The sequence below is a fragment of the Salvia splendens genome, chromosome 13 (genome assembly GCF_004379255.2).
Source record: "Salvia splendens isolate huo1 chromosome 13, SspV2, whole genome shotgun sequence".
Taxonomy (NCBI): domain Eukaryota; kingdom Viridiplantae; phylum Streptophyta; class Magnoliopsida; order Lamiales; family Lamiaceae; genus Salvia; species Salvia splendens.
In genome coordinates, this window is record NC_056044.1 from 483,874 (window position 1) to 505,650 (window position 21,777).

General features: G+C 37.0%; 4 protein-coding genes across 9 annotated transcripts; 2 read left to right on the plus strand and 2 right to left on the minus strand.

The window, feature by feature from the left end:
* Nucleotides 1-2,207: 2,207 nt before the first annotated feature.
* LOC121760103 (probable choline kinase 1) lies at nt 2,208-5,340 on the plus strand. Of its 2 annotated transcripts, none has more exons than XM_042155712.1 (9): nt 2,208-2,426; nt 2,531-2,573; nt 2,712-3,084; nt 3,736-3,857; nt 3,946-4,141; nt 4,228-4,345; nt 4,432-4,479; nt 4,868-4,968; nt 5,059-5,340. In XM_042155712.1, exons 3-9 carry the CDS (start codon nt 2,719-2,721, stop codon nt 5,194-5,196), a joined length of 1,089 nt encoding a protein of 362 aa, XP_042011646.1. In that variant the 5' UTR covers nt 2,208-2,426; nt 2,531-2,573; nt 2,712-2,718; the 3' UTR covers nt 5,197-5,340. The 2 variants fall into 2 exon arrangements, with proteins under 2 accessions (XP_042011646.1, XP_042011647.1); XM_042155713.1 differs by having other exon boundaries at nt 2,717-3,084.
* An 845-nt stretch (nt 5,341-6,185) lies between these two features.
* On the minus strand, nt 6,186-8,829 carry LOC121759940 (dehydrogenase/reductase SDR family member 12-like). The gene is made up of 9 exons (XM_042155520.1): nt 8,683-8,829; nt 8,534-8,595; nt 7,568-7,687; nt 7,383-7,482; nt 7,236-7,316; nt 7,111-7,160; nt 6,881-7,031; nt 6,619-6,797; nt 6,186-6,519 (listed from the first exon to the last, which is right to left on the minus strand). The coding sequence occupies exons 1-9, from the start codon at nt 8,755-8,757 to the stop codon at nt 6,315-6,317; spliced, it is 1,023 nt and encodes a 340-aa protein (XP_042011454.1). The 5' UTR covers nt 8,758-8,829; the 3' UTR covers nt 6,186-6,314.
* Nucleotides 8,830-11,864: 3,035 nt separating this feature from the next.
* On the plus strand, nt 11,865-14,172 carry LOC121762978 (60S ribosomal protein L7-2-like). 2 transcript variants are annotated; one of them, XM_042159006.1, is made up of 6 exons: nt 11,865-11,975; nt 12,590-12,766; nt 12,855-12,952; nt 13,043-13,100; nt 13,473-13,655; nt 13,732-14,172. In XM_042159006.1, the coding sequence occupies exons 2-6, from the start codon at nt 12,590-12,592 to the stop codon at nt 13,945-13,947; spliced, it is 732 nt and encodes a 243-aa protein (XP_042014940.1). In that variant the 5' UTR covers nt 11,865-11,975; the 3' UTR covers nt 13,948-14,172. The 2 variants fall into 2 exon arrangements, with proteins under 2 accessions (XP_042014940.1, XP_042014939.1); XM_042159005.1 differs by having other exon boundaries at nt 11,870-11,970.
* Nucleotides 14,173-15,394: 1,222 nt separating this feature from the next.
* Nucleotides 15,395-21,189, minus strand: LOC121762501 (type IV inositol polyphosphate 5-phosphatase 3-like). Of its 4 annotated transcripts, none has more exons than XR_006042230.1 (12): nt 20,916-21,075; nt 20,677-20,821; nt 20,528-20,599; nt 19,333-19,414; nt 19,097-19,201; nt 17,968-18,829; nt 17,435-17,619; nt 17,014-17,122; nt 16,665-16,807; nt 16,191-16,425; nt 15,943-16,042; nt 15,395-15,440 (listed from the first exon to the last, which is right to left on the minus strand). XR_006042230.1 is itself a non-coding variant. In XM_042158391.1 (12 exons), exons 2-12 carry the CDS (start codon nt 20,964-20,966, stop codon nt 16,019-16,021), a joined length of 1,968 nt encoding a protein of 655 aa, XP_042014325.1. In that variant the 5' UTR covers nt 20,967-20,986; nt 21,082-21,189; the 3' UTR covers nt 15,691-16,018. The 4 variants fall into 4 exon arrangements, 3 of the variants coding, with proteins under 3 accessions (XP_042014325.1, XP_042014322.1, XP_042014323.1); XM_042158391.1 differs by lacking the exon at nt 15,395-15,440 and adding an exon at nt 21,082-21,189 and having other exon boundaries at nt 15,691-16,042; nt 20,677-20,776; nt 20,916-20,986; XM_042158388.1 differs by lacking the exon at nt 15,395-15,440 and adding an exon at nt 21,082-21,189 and having other exon boundaries at nt 15,691-16,042; nt 20,916-20,986.
* Between the last annotated feature and the right edge of the window lie 588 nt (nt 21,190-21,777).

Below are 21,777 nucleotides of genomic sequence, written 5' to 3' on the forward strand. Positions count from 1 at the left end.
GAGCTTGAAGGACCCCGAAGGCTCTTTCGACGTCCTTCCGCGCTGACTCTTGACGCTGCGCAAAAAGAACCCGTCTCGGGTCGTGCGGGTTGTGGAGCGTCTTCACGAACGTCGACCACCTTGGGTAGATACCATCGGCGAGATAGTAACCCATGCGGTATGTATTTCCGTTGATGGTGAAGTCGATCGCTGGTGTTACACCATTCGTCACATCATTGAAGAGTGGTGAAGAATAGAGCACGTTCAAGTCGTTGTTGGATCCGGCAACGCCGAAATATGCATGCCAAATCCATAGGCGATAGTCGGCGACCGCCTCAAGGATAAGTGTTGGGCCGCCGCCTTTGTGACCGCTTAAGTGTTGCCCCCTCCAAGCAGTCGGGCAATTCTTCCACCTCCAATGCATGCAGTCAATGCTGCCAAGCATTCCGGGAAAGCCATGGACTGATTCGTGAAGACGAAGCAACCGTTGGCAATCATCGGTAGTGGGTGCCCGAAGGAATTCATCCCCAAAAGCAGAACGAACGCCCTCGCAAAAATTCTTTAAACAAAGGATTCCAGTGGACTCACCGATATGCAAATACTCGTCGAAGATGTCGGCCGTTTGCCCAGTAGCGAGTTGTCGGATGGCACACGTACACTTCTGCAACGCCGTGATACTTTGCCGGCCGGCTGCATCTACACCTGTTTGAAAGTATTCAACACGTGCGGACAATGTGTTGACAATTCGCATGAACAAGCGCTTTGACATGCGAAAACGGCGCCTGAAGTAATCTGCCGGAAACCACGGATGGTCGGCAAAGTAGTCGGCAACGAGCCTTTCGTGGGCTCCCTCCCGGTCACGATGGATGTAGCGGCGATTTGATCTAGTGCGTTGAGGAGGATGAGCGGGGGTATTCGCCGCGACATATGCTTCGTAAGTGGCACGATGTTGTTCGTAGTATTCTTATTCTTCGCGCTCCGCTTCCGCCATGAGATGAGTGAAATCCATTTGATGTTTTGAGTGAATGTTGAATGTGTTGATAGTTTGTATAAGAATTATGAATGAGAGATGAATGAGAGATGAATTGATGTGATAAATGAGTGATGAATGTGTGTATTTATAGATGATTTTGGGAAATTTTTTTTTTAAAAAAATCCAGAAAAAACGGGAAAAAACGGCCATATTTTTGGGATTTGGAAAATATTTTTTTTTTAGCATTATTTATAATTAAATACCGATTTTTTTTTAAAAAAAAAATAAAAAATGTTTAAACACAACGGCTATGCCGTTGACGAATGGGAGCGCGCAACGTGTGCGTCCGCTGGCACGGACGTGCTCGATACATCGAGCAGCACCGTGCCAGCGGCGCGAGCGCAGCGGCGGCGGATGGCGTCCGTGCCAGCGGCGCGGACGGCGGTGGCGACGGACGCCACCGCTGCGCATGCTCTCAAAACGGGCCGCAAACCCCCAAAATTCATTTTTTTTCTTTTTTTTTGATTTTTTTGCCCATTTATACTCATTTGTTCAACATTCTTCCACCAATTTCTCCGTTTCTATCATCTAAATTATTTCAATATTTTTTGTAGGACTTGTAATTTTTATTTTTTAAGGCTTAATAAATTTTTTTTAGGATTTGTAATTTTTTTTCCTAGGATTTGTAATTTTCTTTTTTCGACTGAACAATAAATTTTCCCGGTTTGAATTGTTCAACGTATTGCATTTACGTGTAAAATAAGTTGAAGTTGTGAATAGTGTCATTTATTAGTTGCGGCCCGGGTTGTGGCCTGCAGGGTTAGAGCAGTTGGGGCCAGGGACTCAAATTTAGGGAAATGATAGTGTGGAGGGGACTTGAGGCCTAAAACCTGGCCGGAGTTAATGATGCTCTTATCCCGATTCTCTTATACAGAATGAGTCATATCTAAAACTGAAAAGATTAAAACCAATTTATTACAATCTTATACAAAAAATCTTCAATAACAAAAATATCCAAAAGCAAAACTAAATAAACGAATCCGCTACGTGGCAATAATCTAGCGGCTCATTGACTTTGAAATAAAATAGGCAGTTCATTTTTTCCCGGCAAATGCTCACCTGCACACGTGTCTTCATCCCATTGGCTGACATATGCCGGCACGCGTTTGTATGCGTGTGATTAGCGCAGTTACAAAATTAACCGTTTTTGAAATATCAGTCACAAATAATTAAAAATATATAAAATTAATTTTAAAAAGTAGTGAGAATGAGAAATGGAGAAACTATAGCAAGATCAAAAGCTGATTCTTGGTGTATTATGATTGATTCTTTCATTATTATTTAAATTATTTTTATCCCATATTTTTAACGTTTTCATCTCTATAAATACAGAGTCTTCTTCTCTCCCTTCATATTGCAGAAGTTGAAACATTTCAAAGACTATTTTCGAGGATTTAATATATTTTCTTAATAGGTGAGTAATTAGTTTGTGGGATTTTCATTGAATTCGTTGATTTTCTTTGTATCAATTCTTATATTTTTTAAAATTGTGGGAGCTAACTTGAGCTGAATTTGCAGAAGTTGAAGCATTTTTGGAGGATTCACATAGTTGTCATAACATGTGAGTATGAAAATTCCTCAATTTGAATTGAATTTATGCGCTGCTTTTGATTCTTTTGATTGAGCAATTTCAATTCTTTGATTTTGTTTTGGAAATGTTGGGAGCTGAATTGACCAATCAATCTTGTTGTTTGTGAAGAAAAGAGATGGCGGTGAAGACGAATGGATTCGTGGAGGGAATTTGGCCGGAGGGATTGAGGAAGCTTTTGATGTCTCTTGCTTCGAATTGGGGAGAAGTGTTTGACGTTGAGGGCTTGAAGGTGGTTCATTTGAGTGGTGCGATGACTAATGTGGTGTATAGACTTAGTTGGCCTATTAAGAAGGTTGATGGAGATGATTGTGGTGGCGGTGTGAGGACGGTTTTGGTTCGGGTTTATGGGGATGGGCTTGATCTGTTTTTCAACCGGGAGGAGGAGATTAGGACGTTCGAGTGCTTGTCGGAGCATGGTTACGGGCCTAAGCTCTTGGGGCATTTCAAAGTGGGAAGAGTTGAGGAGTTCATCTATGCAAGGGTATGTATGTATGTTTTGGTGTTGTTTCACATTTTTGGAAGTGGTGATTTCTTGTTCATGTTTTTTTTCTTGTTTATTTATAGTTTGAGTGATTCTTGATGTTGAAGTGTTTTTGCTTTCAATCTTGAGCTTTTCATTGGATTATTCTTGATGTTGATTCTTTTTCATGTGAAGCTTCTCATTGACATGATTCTTGATCTTGATTTGATGACTTTATTTTTGTTCCATTTTTAGCTTTCAATTTGATTCAATATGCTAATTCTTCTGTTGTTGTGGTCTAATTCTGATTGTTGATCTAAATTATTGATCGTATTCGTGTTTTCGCCTTCGGTTTGAGCTTCTCGCGATGTTGATTCTTGTTCATGTTTATGCCTTCAGCATTTGAGCTTCTCATTGAAGAAATTTCTGATCTGGATTTTCTTCATTTCTTTGAGCTTTTTGTGAAAATGTTGAATGAGTAGAGTTTTGAAAGTGATTCTTGCTTATAATTTTATCTTTTTTTGAGAAGTAATGATACTACAAAACCTGAAGGTTGAATTAAGCAGAAAACTAAGATTAGAATCAAAAAATTTATCAACAAACAATCTTTAGTTTTCTGCAGTTTCTTGAATGCCATTTTCCCTCTTGTTGAAAATCTGTTCACTTGTCCAGACTCTATCATCTGCTGATCTCCGTGACCCCGAGACGTCCGCCCTGATATCAGCGAAGATGAGGGATTTCCACGAGCTCGAAATGCCACCTCCGAAAGAGCCACTCCTATGGAACAGACTGAGGTACCAACAATCTGTGACTACATAATTACCAATATGCAAAGTAAACCTCATGAGACCTGTTCTGATTGCTCGTTTTCGCCTCGTGCAGAAACTGGCTCTCCGTGGCCAAGAGCCTGTGCTCTCCCGGTGACACCAATGAGTACAAACTACACATCTTGGAGCAAGAAATCACCCTGCTAGAGGAAGCCATATCAATGGATCACCAAGAAATCGGCTTCTGCCACAACGATATGCAGTACGGGAACATCATGATCGATGACAACGACTCAACCATAACTATAATCGTACGCCTCCCTTCGAAGTTTCTGAGCTTCAATGAGCAGTAGCATTTATTTATTTTTGTTAAATTTTTGTGGGAATTTATTTGCAGGATTATGAATATGCAAGCTATAATCCTATTGCATATGACATTGCTAATCATTTTTGTGAAATGGCTGCAAATTATCACACTGATACACCTCACATATTGGACTACACCAAATATCCAGGTTAGTTAGTGTGCGTTTGTGTGTGAATCAAGATCCATTTTTTAAAAATTACTTTATTCATCTTTTTTATTTAATTTGTTGAAAAGGTGAAGAAGAGAGGAAGAGATTCATAAGGAAATATCTGAGCTCTTCAGGTTGGTTTTCTTCATTTATTTTTATTCTTTTCAAATTTATAAACCATGACTCGAACTTGAAACCTCTCGATGTTGTATACGATGGCTGTCCAATCACACGGGTATCGTGGAATTATTCATCGAGTGTAGCATCTACGAACGGTCGAAGAAAAACATCAAAAAAGTAGATTACTCAATAAACCAATTGAATAGAAGTAGGTATAAGTCATTGTTGATATATCTTTTCACATTAGAAAAATGTCAAATCTTGATCCAAAGTAAGTCTGTCTATTTCTCCCAATTCATACATCTATGTCAAACTTGGCATAAATATCAAAGACTATTTATTCATACATTTTTTTATATCATTATCTACTTTTATCGATATTTTATCATTGAATTTTCACAGGAAAAGAAGCAAGTGAGACACCAGTAGATCAGCTAGCAGATGATGTGGAGAGATACGCTCTAGCAAACCACCTCTTCTGGGGGCTGTGGGGGCTGATCTCGGTACATACTCGATTTTCGTATTGATTTTTCGACAGGATTTATAGCATGATTTCATACTAAACTAATGAAATTTTTTCATTAAAAATGCAGGCATACGTGAGCCACATTGAGTTTGATTACAAGGAGTATGCAAGGCAGAGGTTTGAACAGTACTGGTTGAAAAAGCCGGAAATCTTGAAAGGCGGAGGCGGGGACGAGATGCCTGCGAACTCGACTAGAGATGTGTAGGAAGAGCCAAGAAAGTGTTCATTCTTGAACCCCCCTTCTTTTTCACAAAATTTGTGTATTGTATAGTGATATAATTTAAGTGTTCAATCCATATATATAGTGTTTAGTAATTTTGATAATGAATTGCACTTCAGATTTTTCTAAGTCTCTCTCTTTCACACAAACACATACAAAATTTGTGTGTATAGTGATACAAATGTAACAAATGTTCAATCAAGTGTTTAGTAGTTTTGATGAATTGGACAAACAGATTTTCCTCAGTGAGATATTAAAACTCTCTCTATATATATTAACTAGTACCACACCCGTCCTATTTTACATGGCTCATTTTATTTGTTTATCAAAGTATGAAATATTTATTTGAAATAAGAAACATTATCATTGTATTGCGTGTACAATAATACATTTGATAAAAGTAATCAATTTTACCAAAATATAGGTGTGATGTACAAAATTATGAGTTTAGTAAAATTTGTGTAAAAAAATTGAGATAAAATAATTTGATTATGTAATGATAATATTAATAATTAAGATAAGAAAAAGTGAAAAAAAAACTTTTAGCTTTATGCATTAAAAGCGAAACTTAAATTATGGCATAATTTTAAAATTGTTATGATGTTCATGGAATGCTATTTATTCCAAAACTAATCTTCTATATATATAAACTCAATTCATAATTAAGATGAATTATAGGCTCATAAATAGCAAAATTAAATAATTATTTATTGATATAATTAACTATTTGTAAAATGGTTTGAATTAAATTTTGTTTTGTATGCTGCGAAAAATCAGGGCACTATTCAGTTAGCAAAGATAAAATGGTTGCAAAGATTAGGTAAAGTTAGCTGCAGATCTTCCATCAGTGGACAGGTGTACATTCCACCTGATGGCACGTGCATCGGGTGCGGCCTTTTCTAGCATGAGCTAAAAAAGACACAAAACTTGATCATTTTTGACATAAACACAGCTCAATTTCAGCAATATGAGTCTCCACAAAACAAATCAAGCTTTGATTAACTAATAAAACGCCCCCAAAAGGGATCAGGTTTTAAAAAGACTCACAAAAAACCTTTTTTTTGGTAAATTTCTGGTATCCATATACTATATATATAGTTTCACTATAAATTGGCCAAACTATGGAGTTTAACTATAATGGAGTCTATAGCAGAATGTGAGCCCTTTGTGGCTGTGAAAGGCAGGTGCTTAGGCGCCTCAGCCCGGTCGAAGTAGAACCCTCCGGAGACGAGCTTCTCTTTAGGTTGTAGGGCTAGCCATATCACCGTATCAGCCCCTTCCTCACTCGTTCTAAGGTTTCCCGATAACCTGCAAGCACGAGCTCGATTTAGGTTGAAAGTCCGAGACATGGAACTATGTCGCGTTTGCTTTGAGTGACACGAGGATTATACGGGAAAACGAGCTTACGTTTTTGAGAAATCGGGCAGACTCTTGGAGACTCCGGGTGTCTCTGCCCACCCCGGGTGCATTGAGTAGAACCCGATGCCCTTGTCCTTGTTCGTCTCTGCCCATTTTTCTGTCAATGCCACCTGCACTCGTTTGTTCCGGGCATATTGTTCGACTCCGTTGAATTCCTTGCTGTTAAACTGCGAAGATAAACCGTGTTTAACGACCAGGGACACGAGCTTTGTAGACGAGGTAAATGGTTGCAAAGATTTGGTCAAGTTACCTGGAGATCTTCCGTCAATGGAGAGGTGTACATTCCGCCCGATGCAACCGTGATGACCCGAGCATCAGGTGCAGCCTTCTCTAGCAACGGCAGCATGAGCTCGGTCATAGTGTACGTGCCAAGAACATTCACCGCGAAATTCATCTCGTACCTAGATTTTGTAAAGGGGAAAAACCGTCTTAGTAGATAGAGGAACGTTATGCTACACACAGTCGTGAATGCGGGCTTACCCTTCGGGGGTAGTGAGACGCTTTTGCTCGAGCACACCAGCATTGTTAACCTTCAAAGATGGATCAAATCATCCAAAATTAGGAGACTAAAAAGTAACAAAGTTGGTTGAAGCATCAAAATTTACCAGAATATGCACAGGTTCATCCTTCACTGAAAATCGCGACGCCAAAGTTTTCACATCGCCAATGCGAGAAACATCACAAATCTGCAAGAAACGGGGCAAGTAAACGCAGGATCAAGCGTAGAAACGATGCAGAAAATGATACAATACCTCCAAATGGACATTCTTATTGCCCGTTGCAGACTGGATCTTTGAGCGTGCGGCCTCGCCCCTCTCCTTGCTCCGGCACACTATATACACCGTTGCTCCACTTCAGAAGCACGAAAAAACAAGGCATGTGAGATTTGTATGATATGGCAGTGGAGAATGGAAGATATATTGCAAGAAAGTCGAACCGTGCAGCTAGGCCCTCCGCAGTTGCATAGCCAATGCCAGAATTCGCCCCCGTCACAACGCAATTCTTCCCTTCGATTCGTGCTTGCATCTCTTCTGATCTGAAATTCTTTGAATGCTCCCTGACATAGGAGATTACCAATCACAATTCACACACACACATGTTTGATTATGTGAAGGTGAAGACAAGTTTGATTGTATGATTTTGTTTAACAAAAAAGAATTTAAGCCAACTTTGTCTCCATGAAACGAATCAAGATTTGATAAAGAATTTCAACACACACACAAAACTTAGATAAGCAGAACAATGAGGCTTTCTACTGTTAACAAGTTTGGTCATTAATTCATTTACCAACAAGAGCAAAGTTGATCAATTTTGACATAACACCACCCAAATTCAGCAATACCCCAAATCAAGATTTGACAAAGAATTTAAAACTACACACAAATTAGGAGTAGAACAATGATGCTTTCAAACAGTCAACAAGTTTGATCATTAGAACATTTACCAACAAGAGTATAGTTGATTCATTTTGACACAACACAGCTCAAAATCAGAAATATCCCAAATCAAGATTTCACAAAGAGATCTCACACACAACTTAGATGGAGCAGAACGATTATCAATTTCAAACAGTCACAAGTTTGATCATTAGAACATTTACTAACAAGAGTAAAGTTGATTACTTTTGTTTAACAAGCTCAATTTCAGCAACTTTGTCTTCATAAAGCAAAATCAAGAGTTGATCATGAATTCATTCACTAAAAAGGACCAAAAGTTATGGAGTATAATTTCTGACATGAACACAGCTCAATTTCAGCAATATGAGTCAACTTGGTCTCCACAACACAAATCAAGATTTGACAAACAAATTAAAGCAGATGAAAACTCTTAAATATTTAGAGCAGAATACACAAACCCCCAAAAAAGATTAGTTTTTTTACAGAATTATGAGAATGGGACTCACAAAAAACCCTTTTTGGTGAAATTCTGGTAACCATATACCCCAAATGCTACTGATCTCCATGTCTGCAATCACAGCACCAAAACGACAGTGTATCAAAGCTAAAAAAAATTAAATAAAAGGTAAGCTAAAATTTTCTATTTTTCGTTTACCTTGAGAAGATACATGGCGACTGATGAAATTGAAATACGAATTTGAATGTGAGCTGAAAAATTGGATTTTCCCATGAATTGGGAGTAGACGAAGAAATGCTAGCGTGCATCGATGCTAGCATAGTCTGCATAGAGCTCCTGTGCTATTGGCTAATATGCTTCCACGTAGACAGAGCGGTGATCAATCCTATGTTAGCAGTTAAAAACAGTTAGACTAGTTGGATTAAAACAGTTAATTAAACTAGTTGGATAAAAGAGTGTAGTTGGGGTAGTGAATGATGAAGTTTGCTTCCATTCAAAAATTAGAATCTAACTTTTGTAGTATACTTTTATCTTGTTGGAATAGCTATAGTTAGACAAAACTTGAGAACTATTGGAAGTTATTTGTGAGCAAAAGATTGAGTTACTCCCTCCGTCCGTGAAATGTGTCCATTTTTTGCTATTTTAGTCCGCTCGTGAAAAGTTGTCCGCTTTGCTTTATAGACCCCACTTCCCACTAATTCTTTACACTCAATATTATTACAAAACTAATATATAAATGTGAGGCCATTATTCCACTAACTTTTTCAACTAAATTTTATTCACATTTCTTAAAACTCGTGTCGAGTCAAATTTGGACAATATTTCATGGACGGAGGGAGTAATTAACTACAATCTATATATCTTTTCGCAAGATAGAACTAAAAAACGTATAAAATTCACCAATATCTCAAAAATAAATTATGAAGTTTTAAATTTTTTCAATTGCCCTTGACCTTATCAATATATAAAATGATACTATCTTTTAGTAATACTCGAAATGATATTAATTGAATTAAATAAATAGTTCTTCTCCTTTATTTTCTTATCTATACATATATAAAAGGCGAGTTTTGGCCTTGAATGTAAATATTTATGAGTTATAGGCATGAATTTGAATATTTATAAATTTTATGCAAGATTTTCAATAAATCTAAATATTTGGTTGATTAGGATAATTAAATACTATTAATGCATTTATTACCCAAAATTTGTAACTGGCACTAACGATCACTCAATCTTCAAATCAGCAAATAACAACAATTTCGCCCATTTGTACAATTGAAATAAATGGCTAAATTTTAAAACTAGCTAATTTCATTAAATTAAATCAAATATTGGTATAAAAAATCTCAATAAATACTATTCTTTACAAATAAATTTTGTGAATCAAAATTCCAAAATTTCTTGACGACGAAAGGGTGTTTCGAAAAAAAATCAAAAAATGTCATTTTAGAACATCAAATGAATAATCAACTTATATCTAAATAATTAGGAAAGCTGTAACGTTTTTCTCCATCAATTAATTGGAGACAATTACCATTCGAATTTAATCCAATTAAACCGAATAATAGTTGGAATGTAATCCATTTAATTTTAATTCTAACACAAAAATTAGTGAGACAATTTAATGTTGATTTAATTTATTATAAATTAAATTGTGCTCACTAAATAGAGAAGAATGTGAAATGAAAAGAATACCAAAAGCTACGAAATATTGTATAAATACCAATTCTATTAATCAAAAGTCTCTCATGACCGTGGTGGGAAAAAAGTGTTGCCGGCGATGATTCTCATGTGTCAAACGAGAAGCATTCCGTACTACACGGCTATCGACAACCGAGTACACTAACGCTACACATCGTCCTAAACTTTTAGCTTCGGTTGACGATAGTTCTACTGAAGTGGTAAAGGGCGACAGAGGAAGTAGACTGACAGTCGTGCGAGAGATGGTGATAGTTGAAGAGCGGACCGGAGGTGATGGTAGTAAATAGAGGAGGAGGTAGAGCAAAAATCAACAGAAAAGTTTCAAAGTAAAAATAGAGAGAGGCGCTCAACTCTTCTCTACAAGGGTTTACGAATATAATACAAATAGAGATATTTAAATTACATCTTTCTAAATTGTAAAAATATCCTGTCAATTGAAATTTACATCCATATTAAGCGTAAATATGGTATACATTTTTTAGGGCTTTTCCTATTTTGACTCTGATTTCTCATTTCTACTAATTTTATTTTGGCCCAACAATAATTCGTATATTCACATTAATATCTTTACAATCCTTTGCTAATTACGTACATTTTGTCTATTAATAATTAATTTTCGTAGGTTCCTTTGTAGTAGTAAGGCAGGTTTATTAATGCGCCAAAGACCAGCAAATTATTACTAATAAAAATCCAGCAGCCGACGACGAGAGTTCTTCTACAACGATTAATAGAACTAGAGGCGGTGGAGATATAGTCCCCTTCGAGAGAGAGAGGAAAATAGCACTTTTAACTCCTATTCAATATTCTTTGTTTGGGTGATGTTAGTTCATATTTAAGCTTTTTCTTAAAGTTAGTTTATTTTATTTTTTTGTTAGTTTTCTTTTAATTTTTTCTGGTCTTGATATAATAATTCTTTTTTTTACAAATTAAGGAATCACATAAGTTGTCTATCTAAAATATACTGAAATAATGCTTTGCATATTCGTCTCCAATTTCGTCACTTTCATATTTTCCATGCAAAGAAAATACCCAAAGTCAACGAAAAGACAAAGAGCAAAAAATACACATTGTTTTTGCGCACATTATATACTACCACTATTTTTGTTGTTGTTCTTATTGTTGTAATGTTACGGTTGTTTACAAATAAGTTTTTTCATAACTTGCAAACTATTATTTTATTGTTCTAATTTTAAGTTTTGTGAGTAATATTTATATGTGTGTTTTTTCAACATACAGTTAGTATATAAATTTTTTTATTTTTTTAATCTTACGTGATGTTGTTGTTATTTATTTTATTAAATTTATTCACAACGTCAAATTAATAGAATGAATTTATTTTAAGCCCCGCATAGCGCGGGGGTTACACTAGTTCTAATCAAACAACATGTTTTAAGCATATCATAAAAAATATCGTTTTATCAATTAGCAAACATTGAAACTTCGTAATTTAAACAACTATCATCCCATCGTTATTTTCATTTATACAAAACACAAAACCTTATTTCTTTCGAAATTTGAAAAGCTATATTTTATAATACTACTTTGTATTTTGAAGTAGTAGTGTCTATAATTACATAAAATTTATAAATTTCATTTTGGGTATAGTAAAGGAATAAATTAACCAAACTAAATCAATAACCCACAAAATACATACTCTTTTGGGCCTTAATGAATTAGCCCAAGCTAATTTAGGGCCTTTTGGGAGTTCAATAAATTAAAAGGAAACAATAGAAACCCTAATTTCACTTCTTCTCAGCATTTGCCGATTCAGCTACGATCGAAGTAAGGTTATTTTCTTTTACAGTTCCGATTTATTTGGCTGCATTTCATTTTTGGAATAACGACTGCATAGAGTATATGATCGATGTGCGTAATTTGAAATGATTCATGAATTATGTTCTTTATTGCTCTTTAAAAATCGGACCGCAATAGAAATTCATATTGGCTAGCGTGATTTGAAGCATAAATTGTACTAGCAATTATAAAAGATAATACTCAATGTGTAAAAAGGTTGAGTCTTTTTAGATACTCTGTGATTGACTATTGCAAAATGGAGAAAATGAAAATCTCCTTCCTTCTTCTTTGGCCAGATCTTCCCTTATTCTTCTTTGATAGCTCAATGCTTTATTTTGTTGATAATGAGTATTTAGAGCTGAAAAATAGTTTTACAGCTCAATTTAGTGGCTTTTATATGAATTAGTGACCAATGCTTTAAAAAGTGCTTATGATGTTTGCCTGTTTGGTATATATAGATAGATATCTGACTATAGAAGTAGTTTATTTCTGCATCAGGTTTTGTCAGTCATTCTTGTTTGAACCTTTGAGGTTCAGGTTGTATTTTTTTTGAAAAGATGTGTTTATTATTTGAAGAACTGATCAAGGATGTTTGGTTTTGGTGTAGATGGCTGAGAAAGGAGGACAAATTGTTCCGGAGTCTGTTTTGAAGAAACAGAAGAGAACAGAGGAATGGGCTTTGGTGAAAAAGCAGGAGGTTGCAGCTCTCAAGGAAAAGAAATCTGCAAACAGGAAGCTGATATACAACAGAGCTAAGGACTATGCCAAGGAATACGCGGCACAGGTGTGTTGCCAGAGACTTTTGCCATCTGATGTGGTTGTGTTACTGTTTGGTTTGCTCACTGACTCTGTGATGATTATTGGTGCCTTAGGAAAGGGAGCTCATTCAATTGAAGCGTGAGGCGAGGTTGAAAGGAGGATTCTATGTGAACCCAGAAGCTAAGCTGCTGTTCATCATTCGCATTCGTGGGTACGCGCATTTTGTTATGTGGAGTGATGTGATTGGTTCTGTGTGATTGATATTGTCAAACTTACATGTCTTTCTTCCTTGATCACTCAGTATTAATGCGATGCATCCCACAACCAAGAAAATTTTGCAGCTTCTGCGTCTGCGTCAGGTGATGATTCATCTCTTTTATGTTCCTTTACAGCTGTCTAAGATATTGGTTTCATGGTTTGTGGTTCTCTCTACTTAGTGTTCATGATCAATTTCTTAAGGTTTCTGATTAGATAGATAGCCTTTTTGTGAAACTTAGCTATATAAATGGATGTCTTGCTCGATGACTGAAAAATAAGTAATTTACTTATGTTTGTCTATGCTCTGTTTAACTAGCTAAGAATAGCTATTTTCTAATAGTGTTACCTTGAAACGATAAGTTTATCAATACATACCGATTTTGTGTTTATATCTCTTTTGTTATACACGTTTTACCTTTTAACCTTCTTGTGTAACTCTTAATATAATTTCAATTTCAAACTTGTGGATGCAGATTTTTAATGGAGTGTTCCTAAAGGTTAACAAGGCAACAGTGAACATGTTGCACAGGGTCGAACCATATGTGACTTTTGGTTACCCGAACTTGAAGAGCGTGAAAGAATTGATATACAAGAGGGGTTTTGGCAAAGTGAACAAGCAGCGTATTGCTTTGACAGATAACTCAATCATAGAACAGGTTAGTAGCTTATTCCTTCTACTTCCTTGCTTTGGCTATTTTCAATTTTTCACTGACACCTGACTTTCTTTCCCAGACCCTTGGCAAGCACGGGATCATCTGCATCGAAGATCTTATCCATGAGATCTTGACTGTTGGGCCTCACTTCAAGGAAGCCAACAACTTCCTCTGGCCATTCCAACTCTCTGCGCCCTTGGGTGGTCTGCAGAGAAAGAGGAATCACTACGTAGAAGGAGGAGATGCTGGAAACCGCGAGGACTATATCAACGAGCTCATCAGAAGGATGAACTAGGTTTTGCAATAGTAGTAATTTTGGACATTTTGAGAGGTGGTTTTGCTTCATCAAACAAGTCTTTTTTGTTCAGGCTATATAGTTCTCTTAAGACAATTTTGTGCTTAAATTTACATGAGATGATTTATGAGGCATCTCCTTTCTTCATAAATTGCTTGCTTCTGTTGTACCCTTTTTCCAGTTGGATTAAGTGCTTCAATTGATCACGAGTTATGGATTTAGTAATGTAGTGGCTACTTACATATTTTTGAGTTGATATTAATCTTCTAATTAGAAGCCATGGATGTTGTAATGTAATCAAAGAATCTTTGAACTTAACTATGGGTTGAATCGAATAGTCTCATCTATCCTTAATTAAATGTCACAAGTTTGATTCTTCGACTTTGGATGAATAGTCTTAAATCCTTGAGTAAGATGGTTTATCTTTCGAGGTGTCTCCTATTTTCATAGGTTCATTTCTTGACTGGATATAGAACAGTCTGAAATTCTTAAGTCATTCATTCAATCAATCTTTTGAGGTGTCTCCTCCTATGTGACTTTTGATATGGAGTAGACTTAAATCCGAAGTCAATTGTCCGACCCATCGAATAATACTCGTAAATCAGCAAGAAAATTAGTCATTGTCCGACCCATCGAATAATACTAGTAAGAGTGTCCACTATAAGGCGGACACACCCAATAGCCCCGCCTCAGTTTTTGTCCATAGCCCCAAAATTTTGTGTCCGCCACTATAGTGGACACCTCCAATAGCCCCCAAATTTTATAATCAACTTTCATTTTATAATGTTTCAAGTAATTATGAACAAATTTATCTGGCTATACGTAATTAGAAGAACACGACTATACGAAGTAGAATTAGAATTAAAATTAAAATTAAAATTAAAATTAAAATTAAAATTAAAATTAAAATTAAAATTAAAATTAAAATTACACACTACATTTAATCTAATACAAATCACTAACATGTTTGCACTCGCCACCACCTCCCCTACGTGCCCACACTTCTTCAATCAAATCGGCCTGTAGTGTGTTATGTGATGTGGTCCTGCGCATATCAGCGAAGCGTTGGATCAAATATTCACTGCTCCGTGGTACGCCCACCTGGTGTTGCACCTGTTGAATCAGAGCATTCCATCTGTCTCTCCACAAATTGTTCATTTCCGACCCCAAATTGTAGTGAGAGAAATTTTTATAGATGTAGAGTTGGAATGGTGTGTGGTGTATTTATAGGTGAATTGAAATGTAAAAAAAAAAAACAAAATTAAAATCTGCTATAGCCGCGGCAGTCGGTGCCGCCACTATAGGCGCCTCGCCTATAGCCGCGTCCGCCCCCATTTCGCCGCATCCTCGCCCCGGAGTCGGCTGAAGCCCGTCCGCCCCCTACCGCCCCCATTTCGGTGTCCGCCCCGCGGGCGGACAACTTCTCCCCTATAGCCCGCCCGCCCTCCGCACCAACCCGCGGCTATAGCCGCGGGCTCCCCATAGTGAATACCCTAAATCAACAAGAAAGTTAGTCATTGTCCGACCCATCGAATAATACTCGTAAATCAGCAAGAAAATTAGTCATTGGGACCACCGATGGCGGTTGATGTCTTGGTCTTGACTCTTCAAAATAAAATCTTTGAAACTACAACGAGCTGTTAGTGTGGGATGTGTGAGATTGGTAAAAATAATTCTTTATAATTACAATAATTTACCTATGAGTTTATAAGATGCTTAAAAACTACAATCAATTCCAGTAAATGAAACAAAGGAGAAGCGTTGTTATATAATATGAATCAGATAATCTATCACAAATTTTGTAATCCCAAACAAGAAGAATGAGGCATTGGCTCTATAAACCATTTCTGCCTACACCTATCCTATCTCTCTCTACACCTCATCTCACTGAAAAATCAACTGCACATAAAAAAAATACATGTACACACCAAAAACCACACTACGAAACTCCCAACATATCTGGCAAAGAATCAAAAGAATGGATGTGTTTGTTACCAGTGACTCGTTCGAAACTTTCTCGTGCGAGTCAATGGGACCTCTATTGTGTGTTTCTTCAGGAGGTTGAAGCCCTTCACCGCTCCCAGTACGTCTTATCCTGTACACGAACACACATCACGATTATGTACCAAGTCGGCACCTATCGTTTTCTGGTGATGATATGTTGTCTAGAGTTTATACTAAACAAATCAAGAAAAGATGTGTTTTTGTTCATTTTATGGATTTTATGCAGTGGTGAGTTATACCTCTTCCAAGAGAAACTGGTTTAAATCGGCACCAAGTCCCATTTCTGTCACGATCTCATTTTGTTCGATTTCTGCATCAGTATAGGTGAGCGCTCGCTGCAACTTTCGAGGTGAAAATACTTCGACCTCAACCATGTAAGAGGCAGTCACAGGGCGATGGTCTGATAGCTTACATTCTGACCGCTTATAGCTTAGTAACTTCATTCCTGTCCCGTATGATAGTATACGATCACACCTGCATGAATTGAATATAGAGAAGAAAGACGCATATAGATTTCATACAACCACAGTTTCTTCATCAACTTGTCAAGATTTTTTTATTTTCACTTGAAAACTAGTACTATGTAGAAAGAAAAGAAGCTTAAACGGGATCCACTCGTGAAATTATAAGACCGTATCAATAAATAAACCCAATGAAATATAAGAGCCATACTATGAATGAAAAGGAACTTTTTTGAAGAGGATGGTGCATACCAGGCCGGAGTTCGCCTGCCGGCCTTTGGCTCCTCGGCACTGTAAGAATCTGAGTTGAATTCATACTTGTATGTTGGAGCGAAGGTCAAAGTACCTTCAGACCATCCGTCAAATGCACGTCCTTTTCTGAACTCCTTCGAAAGCTGCAAAAGGGTTAAGAAAGCTAGATGTAAAATAAATAGATAGACTGAGAAAATTTTGGGGAAACAATGTTTCCATCATGAAATCTAATTACCAATTATGGACACAGCTTAAACAGGTGAAAACATAAGGAAGGTACTTAACAAAGACAGCTTTTAGTATTTTTACCAAATTTAGAAGAAGAAAGAGTAAGAACATGAAGTCTCACCTGATCCCGCTCGACTAACTTGGACCAGTCCTTTTTGGAAATAAGTTCTCTAGTCCGCTCAAAGGGTAAATTGATTCGATAGTTTAGGTCACCCAGCCAGATTATTCTCCTACAACCAGTAAGAATTTATGTCACATATATTCATTTCAAATGCCTTACCGTTTGGAACTGTAATTCATAGTAATATCACTAGGATCCCATAAAAAGAAAATCTCTCAATTAATCTTACATCAGGCTTTTAATTAGGAAATGCAATTTAACTAAACAATGTGAGCCAAGTATCTATGCCCATTACGTCACACTTATTTTAGACAATTCTTGATAATTTGCATGGTTCTTACACATCATTTTTTATGACCAATTCAATTCTAACACTTAATCCTATAACAAAAAGACTGAGAAAAAGGATAGTCATACTTACTCATGGTCATATATTTTCTTGGGATGCCCCAAACCAGCAAGTGAATTAAAGTGTGTCCGTCGATGAATTTCTTGCACATCATTATTCCTTTTGTTAGCATCTCCCTCTTTTTCGCCAGATGTTAGATGGGTACAAATAAAACAGAAGAACGTCTGATGAATAGACATGCTTACTGATATCGATCCCTATATGAAAGAGTGAGAGAGTCATGCCACTTGACATCTATCTATCACCAAAAGAAAATAAGGCAAGTGGAAGCTCTAAGCACGACACATCCTGAAGACAAGAGATGGGCCGGAGAAAATTCATGAACAGTATCAAGAGAAAAAAGCTGAATAATAAAGAGGAATATGCATACACATTGATTTCATGACTGATGTGCCACACATGAAGTAAAGGAAAAGAAAAAATGGAAGTACGAGTTAGGATCTACTGAAAGTTCACAAACATGTGTTCTAAACAGTGAATACAGAAACTGTAATTACAGACCCTGGTATTTACCAAAAGGCTAGATAAATATCAAGAGAACAAACCTTGTTGCCGATGTAGCCCATAATACCAACACCAACGGTAGATACTTTCAAGTTTTGTATATGCTTCCGCAAGCTCCTGCGAACCCATATGGTAACAAAGATGCCAACCATTTGCTTGCTTATAATTCTAACATATGATGGCCTTCTCTTCCGGTTAATTAGAGATTCAAGGTCAAGTTCTGCTAGTGAAGCTAATTCCGCTCGCATTCTGTTCTCATTGAATGCGGTTGATTTGAAAGAACTATATGTTCTGAAAGAGTCGGATGTCTTGAAAGACTTGGAGGATTTGAAGGAGTTGTGCCTATCAAAAACATGCTGACCTAAGAGATTAAGTGGTGGCTCTGGCCAGCTTAAGCCTATCCTTTCTGTCCCACTGATTGTTCTCGTTAATTTTTTGTTATAGGTATCTGTTACATCTGCAGTTTCTTCAGAATCTCCTGTTCTGGAGAAATACAATCTGTCCAGCATCTTTGGAGAAGATAACTGCCTTTGTAAATCTTTGTTAACGGAATTCCTCGAGTTGTTATGGCCATTGGAGACAGATGGATCAGCACAGACAAAATCATCTCCTATAACCCTTCTATCCTCAATTTCCTCAAAAACATTAGGGTCTAAATTCAGTGGGTGGATTTCCTCCTCAACATCACTGTCAGATTCAAGCAAAATTTCCTCTTCAATGTCGGGGGCATCCTCAGATGGCTTATACTTTGATGGTGAAGGTGGATCACTGTAGCTCTTAAACTTAGTCGCTGGCGGAACTTGATTCAGAGTTTCACGTATTGAGTTTTCCCATTTTGAAACTGGGCGGTTGTCTTCAGCTCCAAATATATTTCCAGCATTTAAGGGGATAATCTCCTGAAGTCTAGACATGCATAACAAAGTAAATGTGACATTAAACTTACATAAATTAGGATTTCACCTATTATGCATTACATGTACGTTTTGCCAAAAGAACCACAAAATGAAATTGTAGTGTGATATAATACAGAAACCTCACAATCTGTTCAATATATGATAAGGAGGATAGCATATACAGAAGGATCAGAGACATATGTCATGACTACATATTTACATAATGAAATGTAGATAAGTAACAAAAGGTGTATTTAAAAGCATATAATGAACTCACCCAATTACATAAACATCGGCAGGATTATCAATATCTAACCAATCATCGAGGTCTATGTCATCAGGTGGAATTCTTCCCCCAACATTCCATGTGGCAACACATATTCTAATAAAGACAAAGAAAGAAGATAATAGAATTCAATACCCACATTTCTAACTTAACCTTATGATTAGCAGATGATTAATTTGCTACATCAATAAGCTGCTTTCACAGAGAAAATGCAAAAGGTTACCTACCTGATTTCCTTTGTGTCTATATACTGAGCTCGAAATGTCTCTGATTTTCGTCTTCTTAACCTGGGAAGAGCGTCAAGAGCATCTGATCGAGAAAATGTGACAGAGAGAACAATTAAATACCTCTAGAAACAACTAGTTCGATGCTCGAGCCAAAATAGCATTAATGGCATTGGCATGAGATGAAGAAAAACTGCCATTAATAAGAAAAATTGCTCAAACCATTTAAGGCAGTCTAAGAGAGGATGTCTTTGTTAAGTTTGTTATAACAAATTAACTACAAATGTGTGTCATAAACTCAGAGCATCTGAAAGCGCCGTCACACACTCAAATATGTTCTCTTTGATGATTTACACACCAAACTCACATAACATCTCAAGTATTTATACTCTATTGTAAGACGACAGGATTACAAAAGTTGATCAGCTCAGATCATGTCAAAAAGCAATCCTGTTGCCATATATGCAGGCAGTAAAATTATCTAAAAAGCCCACCAAGTGATTCCTGTACAAAGCAATAGTAAAATATGTTTTTTTACCACTTGAAGCAATCTATCTAATAGTGATTTGGAATATGTAGGTTCCATAAAATTACCAAAGGGGAATAATTTATTCGTCAATGCCACATACCAAATTTTATTCCTAAATAGGTAATTCTTGTTTATTACTAATAGGAAAACATAACAGCCAAGGATAGATCAATTAGATGACACCAAACTGTTCATTGGACAATAATTACATGCCTAACTCTGATATACTATATTACAGTGGCTGGTACTAGACATCATATATTTCCAGCTGATACATGTTACCCGGAGAGAAGACCATTTACCCTTCATCACTCTTAGAGTCAAATCAATAAACAAGACAAATTTGAACAATAGGAAAATACATAGAGACTTCATATATTTCCAGTGGATTACAAAATAAACTCTCTGAACTATCAAAGTAGTTTGGCACAAGTCATTATGACTCAACCAAATTCTTATCCAGAATTCATTAAATGTAAAGTAATGCACCAACTCCAAGCAAGATTTTTATATTATAAAAACCGATACTCTGCCTCACGATGTAGGAAACACCACCACATCCACATGCTTCGACTCAAACAAATTGTCTAACTTTGACCAAATAAAAACGGCTAAAAAACAACACTGAGAAATGAAAAATCGCAACGATGATAATCGGAAGCACGTTACCAGTAGCATCAACCTGAAGTCCGATCAGCTTTTCATTTTTGAACCGCGACTCTCCTACATAATCAGTAATTTCTGCACAAATATAAAACAAAATTACACATAGTCATGAAAAAGTGCGAGCAAAACGACGACGGATCGGAGAGGCGCACCTGATTCCGAATCGGAGTCGGTATCAGTATCCGCAGAGTAATCAGAGTTGCGGGTGGCGATGTTCAGCCACTTCCGCACCACGAGACGCTTCCACGATAGCTGTAGGCACGCGCAAGCGAAACACAATATTTCAGCCCAATTTTTCTGCAATTCTCCACAGGTAACCACCAAAAACCACAGAAAAAAAAGAAGCACTCGCATTCCAGCTAGATAGATAGTGAAGAGAGAGAGATAATACCTCATGCTGCTGCTGATGCGGATGATGAGTTCTGGAGTTGATCTTCATCATATCGAAATAATCAATAGATTCTAGAATACGAATTGAATCAACAAAATCGAAAATGAGAAATTTAGGGGGAGAATTAAGCTGCCGATCTCGGTGGGGGCGGCGGATTATGACTAACCGTGTAAATGTGGACCAATATAGCAACCGAAACAGCTAGCAGATTTATACAACTCCAAAATAGAAATTGTGACACTAACCGTTAGTGTTGGAAATATAATATGAGAGTTTCAAGATTGTGGGAAAGTGTACCTTTAGGGACTCTAGGGAATATTTCATTAATATGTAGAGTCTCAAGTTCATTAGTTTCTAGGTACATTTACTTCTATAGTCCTATAAATAGGGATGTAATATGTATCACAAAAACAATCCAAAATCAATCACAATGTAGCCTTCAAGAGTTCCATCACTTTTATTTTCCGCATTTTACTTTTCAACATGGTATCAGAGCAGGTTCGATTCCTTGCATGGATCGATCTCTGTCTCAAAAAAAAAAAATCAATAAAAGAAAAAGAAACCAAAACCAAAAAAAAAAAACATAGGCAGCAGCTGGCTCCTACTGTTAGCAAGAGGTTGTTCCCAACTGTAAATTCTTCACCAACAAAGTGACGGTATAGCAAGACTCGACGGAAACGGCATCATGACGGCAGCGGCAGCAATCGCGTCTATGGTTGGCGGTGGCGTCGCTGTAAACGACAGTGGCGCTTGGCTGGACCAAGACAACAACAATGAGCTCTCGTTTACTGAAATTCAAACGTGAATTGGTGGCGATACCCGACCATGGTGTGGCAACAGCGAGATCGAACAACAACAGCCC